Below are 15,067 nucleotides of genomic sequence, written 5' to 3'. Positions count from 1 at the left end.
TGCGAGTAATTTACAAGGAGATGAAACTGTCGTTGATTAGCCCACGAGGCGGTTCTCTGGCCGTGCGACAATGCGGATTGGTCGATCCGAGAATCAGGCTTCATTCGCGGATAATTTGCGATCATTCGCGGGATATCGTGGATTAACGTCGTCGAGGAGGTCGAACAGGGAATATGCGTTAACATCTTGTTTGCTGATAATTGAGGCTTGCTTAGAGTAGTATTACGTAACGGTCATAGGTTTATCGTTGTTATTACGAGGCGTAGTCCAGAAAGTTCCGATTGGCTATTAACGAAAAGCACAAAATTTGTTTCCAAATCTGTAGTAATTTATGTTCATTGCATTCTACATGCCTTAAATTTCTTTGCTATGTATTGTAGTTCTTTACTCTTATTGAAATACTTGTACTAAGATTCGTTTTTGTATGCGCGCTTCGTACAGCGATGCCACCTAAAGTGGCAACCAGCGTGATAGTAACTTGCGAAATACCAAACGACGTGACACAACTTTGTTACTTTCCATTCATTTCCCACAAATTTTACGCTCGCTTCTCCACGAAATTATGTCCGAAACCGTCTCAAATTTCGAAAGTTATGTTCGCGCTGGGTAGCTTCTTTAGCGGCACCATTTTATGAAGCGCGCATGCAAGAACCGGTGTCCCGTTATGACAACCGTCTCAATAATGGTAGAAATTACGTAGCAAACTAGTTTAAGATACGTAGAATGACGTTGAAAATACATTTCTGCTTCGCTTTAATCTTTGTGGATGCGCCTCGTATTTGGTACAGTACACGTTAACGTCATTAACCGAGATAGGTCCACACCCGATGTTTCAATATCTAGTTTCACACTTTAAATTTCAAGATCATCCAGCGGAATGGTTAGCGTTAGTTAAACTTAGGAGAAGTACGAAGAGATTGAAGAGACGGCCTAATAATAGAAAACCGTTGGACAGGCTATTTTATAATCTGAAAAATATTTTTGGTTCCACGTCGAAAAGAAGTTGGAACCGGTAAACCGCTCCAAAAATTTCGCCGATGCGAGAAGAAATCTGAGCGGCTTCGTAGCGAAATCTTGGGCGCAGCTGTCGTCGGGAATCTAGCGAAAGAAAATCGCCCGATCTGTATTTACCGAGGGCCGGAGTTTGCGAACTATGACGTGAGTAATATCGCTACTGTCGCTCGAACCAAGTTGAATTTTCGTTACCATTAATCACAGCGAAATTCTTACCCTACGAAATACGCAAGGGCTGCTACTCGTGACTCGAAGATACAATGACTCGGTAAATGCGAATAGAAACTGTTTCTGAGTTTTCAAACGTTTCCAGAGTCGATGAAGCAAGTGAAACTTTCCCTTTTTATATCGTTATTTCATTCCGCATGTTTTACGGATTATTATATTACTAAGATTATATTTCTTCTAACCGAATCAACACATATTTTCTATTTATTTCTACGAATTCTAGTTTGTTGAAACGAAATTTTCAGCTAATTTTCCATTAAAACGCCAAAATTTTGATAATACACAAGTCGATTTCATGAACCGCTAGGTTCGCTACTTTTTCTATCTTTACGTTCTCTAAAAAGATGGAATTTTTCAATGAGATGCGATGAGCAATTTAACGCGCCGAAAAACTTTTTAATTAAAATAATAATTTTGGGACACGCGGCGGTAAGAAAAATGGGTTTCGTGTTTGCTCTGTTAATGGACTCGTCGATAAAGTTACCCAGGTTCTTAGATAAAAGGATGGTCGGTGTTAGGAAAATGTTCCATTCAAAGGAACCCTTAATTAGACGCTGAATTTATGTGGAATGGAGATTCTGTGAAAATGGTGGAAACTTTGTAGAAAATCGTGTAAGGTATTATCATGAAATGATAAAATGTAAAATAGACGGGTGATTTAATAAAATTAAGAATTCGAGTTGTATCTGTGATCGAATAAAATCTGTCTTAAATTACGTATGTGATAGTAAGTAACTGTAAGAAACTACGAAACTACAAAAACAGAACTGAATAATTTTTGAAATTAATTTTTTCTTTTTATTCTCGCGAACAGACGCGATTAAGATTTTATAATACTTTAAGATTCAGATTTTAATAACTTAAGATTTTACAATATATTTTACTTTAAATATTTTAAAGAAAAAAAAGCAAAAAAAGAGGCAAACTGATAATACGACAGAATTGCAACAAACTATTTTCATAATTTTACAACTCTCAACATAACAACTCTCAAGAGTTTTTCTTGTATTATGAGAATAGTTTGTTGCAATTCTGTCACACTATGTCACACTATGTAAATCTGGCTACTACAGAGCTTCGAATCACGCGACCAATTTTCGAAATAATTTTCGAAAGCCACAAGTGCATGGCAGTTGACGAGCTTTTTTACGAGCACTCTCTTATATCGGTTATTAGCCGGTGTTAGCTGGTTACACGCGTCGCTTTACAAATGCATTTGCAGCTAACGTTACGGAAGTAAAATATGATCGCCCGTTCAGATCCGGTGATATAGGGCGTTTTTATAACAGACGCGTTCCCGCTGACTCCATTGTTGAACGGTAATTGGACAAAAATTACACGGACAACCCGTGTATCACGGCTTAACGCACATGGCAAGTGCTCGTTCACATTAAAATAAGTGTCACCCATTGTTCGAGGACTCGATATAACTTCGTTTAATGGCGCGCCTTTCGTTTTCTCGTTCGACGATGAAATAAACCATTGTGGGAATTTCTTTCATATAAATCTCTTTCTCTGAGAATTGTATGACCGTTTCCATAAAAGCTTGTATTTTCAGTTTTTAGGTGTATCAGTATTTTAGTAGTATCGGTAGTATTTCAAGAATTTCCATGAGATACACGAAAGTTTAGGAAATTAGTGTGATGACACATGAGTCATAGGACGAAGCGAAGCGAGAGCGACTCATGTCGTTGTTTTGCCTCGGATTGACTTTGCCTTTGATTGACACTGCCCTGACGTATGAAACGCAATGATAAACAAACTCCGGGCTAAAAAATGTCGCCGCTACGTGCAACCGTCGATGAAACGTGAATTCGAATTTTCTGACTCTCCCCCGACCAATATAAATAAGCGGACACGAGCGCGAGCGCTAGTTAATTAGTTACGAATAATACGAGTAATCGTTTGGTAGGCGATAGTCACGACACGAAAGCATTTAGAGTCTTTGTCGAGTATCTACAAGCGATTTACTTCAGCGGAATAAAATCTCCTGTAAGGACGTCTATCGACGTTATCAGTTATTTAAGAAATTGATTTGAAATACATTGGACGGTTGCAACAGCAAGCATCCTGATTATTTCTGTAATCAATATACTCAAATCTCCATATCACATCCGCCACATTAGTGTTTCGAGGTATATACTGGGTGTTGAGGTTATTAGATGTATGAACAAAGGAACGCGTGGATAAATTGTAAAGTAGAAAATATATTTTAATACAAAAGTGTAAATACAAGTAGAAATATAATTTGAGCTGGTCCAGATCCGCTAGCAATGTTACCCTACGACTGAAAGCCCTGGAGCCATCGTCGCCTGTCTACTGTTTATGGTCTGTCTTCGTCCCAGTCTTTCGTCTATACGCTGTCGATGGCTTCGGTGCTTGAGAAACTAAAGAGACCAGATGCAGAGTTTTCTTAGAAGTGGTGACCACTTCAACACTGAGAAAGATAAATTTATTTTTTAAACAATCTCAATATCTTTTGTTCTGTCGTTGATAACGTTGAGAACTATAGCAATCTCTCGAGATGTAGGTACTTTACGTACCTGCTCATAGCAGCGTAATGGAACTTTTCAATTATCTATCCTTAGCTGTAATAAAAACTTGAAAGCACTCGATCATAAACCGTTTGATGCGTTAAAAGAGTTCAGATATTACTTGAACTTACGTAGGTAATTTCCCGACGTTTTTTTTTTAATGCATTTTTTATGGAATGAAAAAGAGAGCTCCGATTCGAGGCCAACTCTTATGAATTCTAAATATGAAGATGTAAGTTAGTCGAAAGATATCACGACTTTCTCAATCGATCTAAAATATAATGGAAAAATCTCGCCAATATCGCGAGTTTAGCATTGTCTTAATTATTCAAGAAATATCTTCGCGAATCGTGCGTGGTTCACAGGTTGAAAATCCACGCGTTATCACAGATCAGATGTGTTGAAACGCAACAGTTTCGTTTACGCAACCCTTCCGATGCCTCACCGCAATCGACATAAATGTTCAGGAAGAAGCAACGTCCTTTCCGAAGGTTGCCATTCGGCGCCATTTGGAAAATCGCATGTCCCGTCTCAATTTCGAACGTGAGTCTCTGTTCCGTCTGTTTGCCTTCGATAAAGCGATCCGCGAAACGCGGAATCGCGGAGCAGCAAACAGGGGTAAAGGATATGAAAATAGAACGTTATTGCCCTGTTTGGAGTTGGCGGCGCTGTCGATATTCCCCTTTAAAGCGGGCATTTGTTCCATGGGCGAAAGGGAAGGAAATGGAGCAACGCGCGTAAAGAGAGGGGAGGGTGAAAGACAGAGGGAAAAGGGAAAAAGAGGACTTTTATTGACAAGGAGTATCGGTTATCGAGACGTTGTTGAGAGGAACGTTTGCCTCTGCTTTCAGCGCCAAGGCTGTATGGGGACAGAGTGCCTGTCAAGCTACTAAGAACGAACAGCGGCAGGGTCCGACAGAAGATCGTCGACACGCATAACTATTTTCGCACGCAAGTCAATCCTCCAGCGGCTAATATGCTCGCCATGGTGAGTCACTTGCAACTTTATCGTTACATTTGAAATTCATTGCCTACCTTGTGGTTTATTTTTTAAATCAATCGTATTACGTTATTATTTTATTGTTAATTTTATTAACTTATTAATCACTTACTAACATGATTTTTATTTATGACGTTGTCTTAGGAGAGAAAGTAAATTTAAAGGAAGGTACAGATTATACTTTGAATAAAATTGGAATGGAAAGGCAGGGGAGTAAGTTGTCAACGATTGTTAATTCCGCCCTCTGCAATTGACTTCGCAGTACTCCATTTTAATTGAAAATTTCAGATTAGTTTGTACAACGATTTCCTGATTAACAGATTTAATTGAAACCGAGGGGAGGGCCGGTTGAATTAAGATTTCCAGGCGGACGATTAAAATTATATTTGCATACGAAATGATTACCTTGAAGCGTATATCTTCTCATAATTTTCAACTTAAATGTTCTTCATTATTTTAGACACGGTAATGCTAACAAATTTCTCTCCATCTTCCCTTCTTTGCAAATATCGTTATCTCTGTTATTTTTACATTATTACTAATTACGTAATTAACAATATGGTATCAGTACTTTGATTACAAAAATTTAACCATGAATATATCCCAAGGGATTCAAGAATTCCGCTCGTGTATGTGATATTTGTACGCGATCTATTTTTTAAATTCAACTAATTTCTAAATGTTATCTATCAATTCTCGATTATTGTTTTTATTAGCTTTTAGCTATTTCTTTTTTTATCGTTAATTACTTTTCAAATAAACAATAACGTGAAAGTATGATTGCACGTTCAATCGTCTATTAAAATGCCCCTAAAATTCACCGGACCGTAATATCCAAATCTATCAACACCAATTCCCCATAACTCACGCCGTCAGAAGCAGCAATTCTTCCCCTTTAACCCAGTTTTTGTTTCACGTCGAACCGACTTTCCTTACCCGAGATATCGTTCGTTCGAAGCGAAGCATAATTTCGAGCGGTTGGTGTCGTTATCTTTCTCTCTCTCCCACACTAGTGCTGACCTATCCCAAGCGCAGCACCTGTGCGCTGGCCAGCGACAGACGCCAAGTCAGCGTCTTTTTTATTGCTACTACCCCCACTGCTGCCCACAACTACTAGGAAACGTACGCATTTCCAGGAAAAAAAGTGGGTCACGGCGTTTCCAAGAAATTCCACCGCCATTCATCGTCGGCGCGTTCGTGCATTTTAACAGGGCGAGCTTTCGATGCGAGGGATCGGGATATCGACGTGAAACAAAGCGTGATACACGCTGGAGCAAGGTTCTTTCCTCTATATTCGCGGATATAGGAGATGGTTTCTTTGATGAAATTTCTGAGTTTTTGGTTTGTCTCTTTTACAACCGGATCTTTCTATGAGGGAACAAGAAAAAGAAATTTTGATTAACGAAGGTCTTTCCTTACGATGGATGGAATGGAAATCGACGATCGTTGTTAATAATTGGTATTGCGATCGTCCTAGCTACGTTGGACGTTCTGTATTTGTCTGAACATAATTATAAACAGGAAATTTAACGTTGAGGGAACGATTAAGGAAATGTTGCTGTTGCAGTAACGTAACAGAATACATTGTTATGAAAGAAAGTTGCAAACTTTGAGTTAAAATTTTGAGATAAAAATTAAATGCTTCAGAGCTTAAGAATTTTTTAATAAAGAAATTTTAATTAAAAGATTTTACTATATCTTCCCATCGCTTCTTGATTAAAAAATTGTTCAGATCAATTTAGAGAATACCGAGTTTTAGTTGGACACAGTCTGCTCTCCGAATTTATTTTTTCCATTTTTTATTTATTTTTTATTTTTTGTTATAGGAATTTTATGTAAAATGTTAATTCTCATGTTTAAAACATTTTTTTTTTCAGTTGAGCTGATAAAATCGATACTAAATTTTGTTTGAAATCGACATTAGTATCTTGACTAAATTTAGAATTATTCTATGCAAACGATGGCGTCATTTTCTCATTCACGATTTCCAGAATCCTCTTGGTGAAAACGAAATCAATAAATAAGAAAAGGAAACATACAAAAAAAGAAAGAGAAACAGAGGAAATCGATATTCCGTTGGTCTTATCGTGAAAATGGAAATTACTTTTGGATCATGTTTATCCCAGTAAAACCAGCATTAAACTTTACGTACAAACTGCAGTTTACATAATCAGGACCGCGAAACTACTTTCCCTATAAACAACGTTATTTCCCTCCGATTGTATACTCCACGTTTGGTTTTGGCAATGCCATTGAAGTTACACTCGATATTTTTTTGCTGTTAAACGTTAGAGGAAAATCGTGTAGTTACAAAATTTCATAAAACAAAAGTCAGTTTATCGCTGAGAGAAGGGAACGGTGATTTTAAATTCTAAATACACGGTGAATTCTAAATTCTTTCTCACAAGAATACGTGTATTTCTCGACTAAAACATCTAATTAGTCTTACGTTTGAAATGATAAAAATAAGATATATTTATGAGCAATTTATATTCCTATAGGTACACTTTAGTTCATAAGTACACTACTTGTACATGTTATCTAGTATTTAATTTACAAAGCTTACGCATTTTACGCTCTGTTGCCTCGGCCAAAGGCACCAAACCAAAACTACCCTTGCAAAAACATCACAACATCCTTACATCCCCGCTGTAAGTAAATCAATTGCATTTACCAACGAGTCGTAGCGAATTCGATTATTTTTGTGGCGTGACGAAGCACGAGTAGTAGAGCCGGGTGTAACATTGGTAGCTTTGAACAAGCCGGTGGTGAATCGTTCGCCGTTTGAGCGAGTGGAAACATTTGTAACAGGCGTCGGTTTAACGATCCCAAGCTTCTCTCGCCGCGACGGACGAATTCCCTCTCGCCGAGGCAATGAGCCGCGTTTTCTTTCCTAAAAAACCGAGCAGTTGCTTTTGTCGGTGCGGCTAACGAAGCGTGCAAGAGACACAAAGGGGTTCCGGCCTTCCCGCCTTCATTTGATAAAATTCCACCTGCCACGAGGAAACGTGATTCTAGTACGCGATTCGTTGTTATAACTGAGATTCTTTTTTTTTTTAATAATTGAAAGCGAATCTTTGAAATTGGGAATTATATTTGAAAATATAATAAGGGCATTTTCGAAATATCGGATAACGTATAGGTGACGGATATGCAGAGTTTTACCGAAGATTATACCAGTTCAGTTAATATGGGACTCGATTATTTTTGTATTAGCAGACTGTCCGATGTTCATGCACTTCTATTCTATTCTATTCTATTTTCGATCAACATAGAAGCTCCGAACGTGTAAATTTTTATGTCGCAATACGATTCCTTTGTATCTCTATTCAAGTAATTCCAAGCATCTCGAATATTAATGTTTCACAAAATTTCATATCCTTTTTTTTAGAAAAGTTGTCGAATATTCAAATTCTATATTGTAGTAAACATATAAATATTCCGTATTGTTATTCAAATAATCAGGAACATCCGAATTGGATTTTGAACATTCATCGAATCGGATATTTTCTGAATATCGGCGAATCAACTTTTTATAGCTTACTTAAAAGTTACTGATCCAACACAAAAGTTTTAAATATACGATTTTTATATCGCATTGTGTAGAAACAATTCCATGTGGAAATATCTCATGTATTTTTATTTCTAAATTAATTTTCGATTCGGTTCACGTCGACGTGGAATACAGTAGCTCGTCACCAAAATCAATCTCGTTACAGAGCGTTTTGTTCATTCAACATCCGAAACAATTACTTCGCGTTTGCCATTAAACACGTTTCACTATCGTAACAACGGATTGTACGGTTACCGTGGGAGCTTTATAGCTCGCGTCAAATGATGAATTTTAAGTTGATTGCCGGTAAAACCAAAATGGACGATCGTTACGTTGTTTCGCGGATATTTCCTGCTATTACGGCTAATGCATAATAAATAATCTCATAAGTCATGCCCTGATCCTGATTATTCACGGGCAACGCATTAACGATGATGAATCCCTGCGGTTGAAGTACCAGCATTCGTTATTGTCAAATAACATTGGAACGCGCTACTGTTCATCAGCCAGACTTTCAAGCCATTTAATTACTCATGGACAGGAAAATACTCAATTTTAATCAAGATATGCAACATCGAATCCACGTGTATGATTCTCAACTAAAATTAACACGCGATAAATGTTAACAACTGTTTTGGTAATAAAACAGGACATTCAGATATTTTAAATCAGCTTTAAAAACCGCCCTTGCGTTTCACCGTTGTAGTATGCTATCTTTCTCTAACAGTGCAGCGTGGCAAACATCTTTCTCCGTTGAAAGTTTTACATCTGTAAACTAGTCTATGACACAAAACATGTTAAAGAACTCCATAACTCTACAAAATCTACATAATTTTTCTGTATTCTACACTTTTGAAGTTTCAGACCTCGACCTTGTGAAAACTTCATAACTTTCTAAATGTAACTCAATTTGTAAGTTTCCATATTCCGTTCACGTTCCACAATCTTCTTCGTGGGAAGAAGAATTAATTAAAGAATTTAACATAATTTCCAAAATTTCATACGCGATTAAAAAATTACACGAATATACGCGAAGTATCTGTCATTACCACCACAATGATATCCTTAATTAAAACGATATGATAATAAATTAGTAATGATCATGTTTCTGTTTTAATAAAGGTGAATATCAATTTCGCTAAAACCAGCTGTATGTTTCTGATAATCCAAAAAAAAAAAAAAAAACAAATAATCTAAAGCCGTTATTTTGACGAATTTAAAAGTTATAGTGTTAAAAAGAGAAAGAGAGAGATAATAGTTACTTACACAGAATTCTAACTCCGAACACCAACACTAGCACAAACATCGTATCATTATACGTTTCCAAATCTCATAAAGTGAATCAACCGCTTCGAGGAAAGTTGGTAATTTCAGCGATGCAGCGCGATTTTCATTAACAAAAGTTGGAACGCAAGGAGCTTATCCGTTCGTTCGGAGGCAATAACAGAGGAAACAATCTGGAAGAGTAGAAAACGCGAGAACGATTCGGTAATAACGTTGAAAGCCGTATAATTCAATTTTTCGGCTTCCGAACGATGCAATCACAGACGAGGTATAGACGTGACATTCGCTGTTTTTCCGTGTTTCACGAAAGAGCGAAACAGTCATGAAAATTTCAGAAATATGTTAAAACTAAGTAAGACTTAAAACTAATTGTAAAACTTAAAATTAAGACCCAAAGATCAAGGTTTAAAACCAAGACTTAAGACTAAAACTTGAAACGAAGAATAAAATCCCTACCCGTCTCTCGTCGTCCACCAATGAGACTTAAAATTAACTTAATCTAGATCTTAGGACTAAAACCTACTTAATTTAATGTACGTTAGATAGCAGCTTTACTGGCAGCCTTTCGCATCAAAGACCTCCACTTACAGCGAAATTAAACTATAAATACTTTGTTAAATCAATCGTTTTATTTAATAATTTAGTATTTGAAAGGATTAGATAAGGGAGCTTTTAACTTTTTGCTCCATGTTAGGCAATGTATCTTGAAAGAAAGGCGCGCACCATGGACTTAACCTAGATATATCTGTCTGAAAATCAACTAGAACTTGAATACACGTACCTCATAATGTTTCTGCGATATTCCTTGCGTCCCACGATGGATACTAATAATTTACCGAGGCATAAGGTCTCCCTTATGATTAATTAAGGTTAAGACGCACGCATCCCACGTTAGCTGCCTCAGTTGAAAGTTAAAACTAATACATATAAAACTTAAAAGTAAGCACATAGCGCGCAACTCTCCATAATCTCTACATGATATACACGTATATTATATGGGATCGTTATATATATTATATTATAAATAAATGAATAAATAAATAAATAAATACACACACATGTATATATAACGATTACACAAATCTTTATAAACTTAAAAGCAAGCATACACAAAGTAACATTCATTTTCCATACAAAGATTATACAGATCATTATAATGGTTATTAAAACCAATTAATTAAAACTAAGATGCACGCGCCCCAGATATCCTTGCGGCATTCTACAGGCGTCCCACGAAGGATTATCAGTTCAACGAAAAGACTCCGAAAGAACTTTTACATGATCTACACTGGGCCATGTTAGCGTAGTAATGATAAAATAATGTAAAGAAAGGGGAAGATGACGTGAAGACTAATCTTTGAAAAATGATGCCAATTATCAGGTCTCGCCATGAGCAGGTAATTACGAGACCTGCTCACGAGTCACTCAAAATTGCATGCAAATCTTCACGTTCAAGCTGTTGGGAAGAATGTCGAGCTCTGAGCCTAAACTGTGAAACACCTATCTCCTACGCAGCGCTTACATGAATATTACATGAATACAAACTTAAAATAATGCATGCATCACGCAATATCTACTTCCTACACAGCGCTCGCGTGAATTTTATAATCTTGAAATAAGGTATACACGACACAACAGCTATCTTCCACGCAATTACGCCGATCGTTATGAACAATATCAAAGATACATTTGTCTAACTTGGAACGGCGGAAAGAGAACGAAGCTATCGATACTTTATTTCGTGTCTTGCAAAGGAGAATTCGAGTCGTTCTATTAAACTCTAACTTTCAAAATATCGGAAAATTGTAAACTCTGACACGAGTTAACTTCCCTTAAAAAGGGGGAAGGCAGAAAGGATAGGATCAATCAGAGAATAAAAGAAAAATCGTAATGTGCCCGGAATGAACGAGATCGCGATCTCTCGAAAGAAGCAAGGAGCCTGCGTGACGCATTCCCGTGCACAATATAACACAAAGTTTCGGCGGAAGGTTCAAAGATTGACCGTCACTCGATTCCTGCTTCGCCGTTGGAAATTTACGCGAACTACGGTCAAAGTCATCGACCGATGATGCCGCGGTCGCACAGCCAAGGATCGAGCGTGCGGGTCTGTAATCCGACACACTTCAAACGAACAAGTGGGGCTCCCGATGAGAGGAACCACTGATTAGGATTACGAGGAACTTGTCCCAACTGAACTAGAAGGGTCCACTCCCAGTGGGAGGGACTCGCCGAACAAGATTACGAAGTACATCAAATTACAGATTCTAACCCTGTCTGAGTACCGAAGTACCAATTGGGCAGAGTCGCATATTCTTGACTGGACTTTGCCAGAGTACCATCGGCTCGACGATAACCCTGGCGACTCGACTCAACGAGCGAACAGTTATCGAGCAGTCGCTAAAACAAAGATGTCCTTCGGCCGACTTACGAATACAAGGGAATCTCAAGTACACGTTGACCGACGCGCGAGCGAGTACGCTGTGCAATAGATAGAAGGAATGCAATGGATGAACGATAGCGAAACCAATAAATCTCGGGAACAATTTGTGTCATATAATCAGCGAGAGGGGCGAAAGAAAATAGATTTTTATTTTTCGTTGCAAGTTCGATAAGCGTCATTGTACATAATGGGCTGGCGATGGGCTTAACGTAGGTATCTATTTTCTAATTCGTTAAAGCTAAAACGCGCTCGTTCCACGATGTTCTCGAGATATACCACGGCGTCCTACGGCGATCCAGGAGATCCCAGGACGTCCCACGATGCCCCCGCGGCTGGTACCAGTCCAGTTTAGATCAGGAAACTCCGAAAGGAATTTTCGATAACCTAGGTTGGAGTGTATTAAAGTAGTTGCTAGTTTGGTATCGTTTTTCTGATAGTAATACTCGGAAATATTAATACGTGTATTGTTTTACAAATGGTAATATGCCTGTAATATTAAAGTTAATATTATATTAACTGTCTAATATTTACAATAGTATTTTGGGATATTACTATTCTGAAAACGATACCAATTACCGGGACCCACCACGGGGCGGCGAATACTCTCGGATCTCATTACATATCATAAATTGGTAATTCTATTTATCGATAAAATATCTATCTATAAAATATCTTATCCTACGTTGCACTAGATTTTATTTGTTTCAATTTAACGTATAATTGGAGAGAAGGAAATGGATTCGTGAATAGGTTTGTGAATAGATCTTTGAATAGACGATGAATAGATTACGTAAAAGGTTCTTAAACATGCTTGTATTATACTTGATTCACGAGTAATTGTCATTCATGTTATCGAGAACAAAAGATGTAAAGCTATTGGATAGCAAAGAATTAGTTAGTATTGAAATTTATTAATTAGAATCTGAATGTATCGAAGAAGTATGTACTGTACCTGATTTTAAAATGAATATATCTATAAGTGTGCGAGCGAGAGTATAGGTTATTATCAAAATATATCTTACAAGTTAGTATTATCTATTCATAAAATACAGATCATTCATACGCAATATTATATCCTATTATTAATTACAATTACAATATCTAATTTGTTAAAAGGAATAGGGTACAGTACGTAGGAAATTGTTCAGGACATTTAACTGCATCATATTTGGTTGTCAAATAATTTTAGCAATTATGTTTTCAAAAGCAGAGAATGCTACAGATTATAACAATAAGTCGAAATTTATTAAGGCAAAAATAAAATCTGTAAATCGCTCTGTCAGGTTTGTACACGAGGATAAAGATGCGTCACAAATATCTTTTAATAAAGATATATTAAATGTTCTTAGTTATTGAGGTGTATACATATTGATAGAACTCGTACTAAACCCGTATCTGAGCTCAAATAATCATATTTGAAGATTGGAACTCATCGCCAAAGGAAGCAAACCATGCGGCTTACCAATAGTACATGCATGATTGGATGGCGAGATTTCGTGGTCCTTGATTTGATTACAGTTGCTTCCTCAAGTCCATGAAAACGGCTTAATTCTTTGGCCTTGAGCGGACACGAAGAGTTAAATTCCATAGTCAATCAATGGGTACACTTTGCATGCTAGTGCATTGCACTGATTTTATATAAAGTAGTGAAATGAAAAATTAAATAAAGTATTTAACATTAAAAACTAAAATTAAATAGAAATAAAACATCGTTTGAAAGATTTCAGGGGTTTAATTAATAGTAGATGATATAAAATAAATCATTAATTTAATTTATACAAATTAATAGCATTTTACTATAAATTAATGATGTAATTGTTAAAAATGAAAGGAATATTTGTTTTTATTTAATTGTCGCAAATTAATGGAATAATTGTCTGAAGTTAATGATACATCTTTATAAATTAGCAATAAAGTTGTTTTAAATTAGCGGCACAAGTGTTTTATATGAACGGTATATTTTCAAGTCTATGTATATCAGACCGCGCGTAAATTGATGTATACACATTAACGATTTTTGCTGATGTCATAAAAAATGATTTTTCTATCGTAACATAATCAAATTTAAATATTACATATTAATGGCTTCAATGCTACTAATCAATTTTTTAAATGTAATATTAAATTAATAACTAAATTGTTAGTAAGTAAAAAAATTTGTTTTCGATATTCACGGTACGGAAATAGAAACAAAAATGACCACTTTACATGTATACCCAGTGACATACTCTTGATAATGTTCCGATGTTATAAAAAATGATTGTTCTATTATAATTGAATCAAATTTAATAACTCTTAAATGTTTATTGTAATTTAACACTTTTAACGATTTATTACAGTAATTTTTGTATAATTTTTATATTTCTCACGAGCTAAAGCTAAATTTACACTTCTGTGGTATTAGTTTCTGATATAGAATTGTGCTAATCTATATTAAATGTCAGTTTATGACAAAAATAATTGTAGTATAATAGCCAAACATGAAGTAAAGCAGTGGTCAAGAGTGTTCACCTATCCTAAAGGAGAAAGAATTCATATAAGTAATTACAGATTTGTTGGAACTCCTGTACAAGATCTTTCCAAGATATTTCTTACTGGAAATAATTAGCACAGTGTTGTAACTAATTATTATTTTACAATTACAATAAGATTCTTGTCACAACATTTCGGCGTTAATTACCGTTCGAACGATAATTGCATCAACACCTTTGATTATATTGCGCGTATAAAAATATAATTTCATTTGTTCATAGATGGAGTTTCACACTTTTGGTTCGATAATGATTACGTTAACAAACATCTACAGAAAGCTTAATATCATTTCATGTGAAAAACGCGAATGAAAAACGAATCTATTTCCTTAAGTATAAGAAAGTATGTAAGAGGAAAACGATATCTTTGCCGACTAACGAAACTAATTTTATAAATTATAATTGACTCTAACTCGCTCTACGAATTCGTTGCAGGAATATGCAGATTTATCTGGAATTTCTGTTTAATACAAATTACACAGA

General features: G+C 36.2%; 1 protein-coding gene across 4 annotated transcripts in view; it reads left to right on the top strand.

Annotated features, from left to right (window-relative positions):
* Window positions 1-15,067, top strand: part of LOC132904843 (cysteine-rich secretory protein 2-like) — a 97,149-nt gene that overhangs the window by 69,432 nt on the left and 12,650 nt on the right. For all 4 annotated transcript variants that reach the window (XM_060955621.1, XM_060955620.1, XM_060955622.1 and 1 more), the window contains one exon: window positions 4,628-4,764. In XM_060955621.1, the coding sequence (XP_060811604.1) occupies window positions 4,628-4,764 (137 nt within the window). The remainder of the gene's footprint in view (window positions 1-4,627; window positions 4,765-15,067) is intronic.

The sequence above is a fragment of the Bombus pascuorum genome, chromosome 3 (genome assembly GCF_905332965.1).
Source record: "Bombus pascuorum chromosome 3, iyBomPasc1.1, whole genome shotgun sequence".
Classification (NCBI taxonomy): domain Eukaryota; kingdom Metazoa; phylum Arthropoda; class Insecta; order Hymenoptera; family Apidae; genus Bombus; species Bombus pascuorum.
This window is presented reverse-complemented; position numbering and strand designations above follow the sequence as displayed.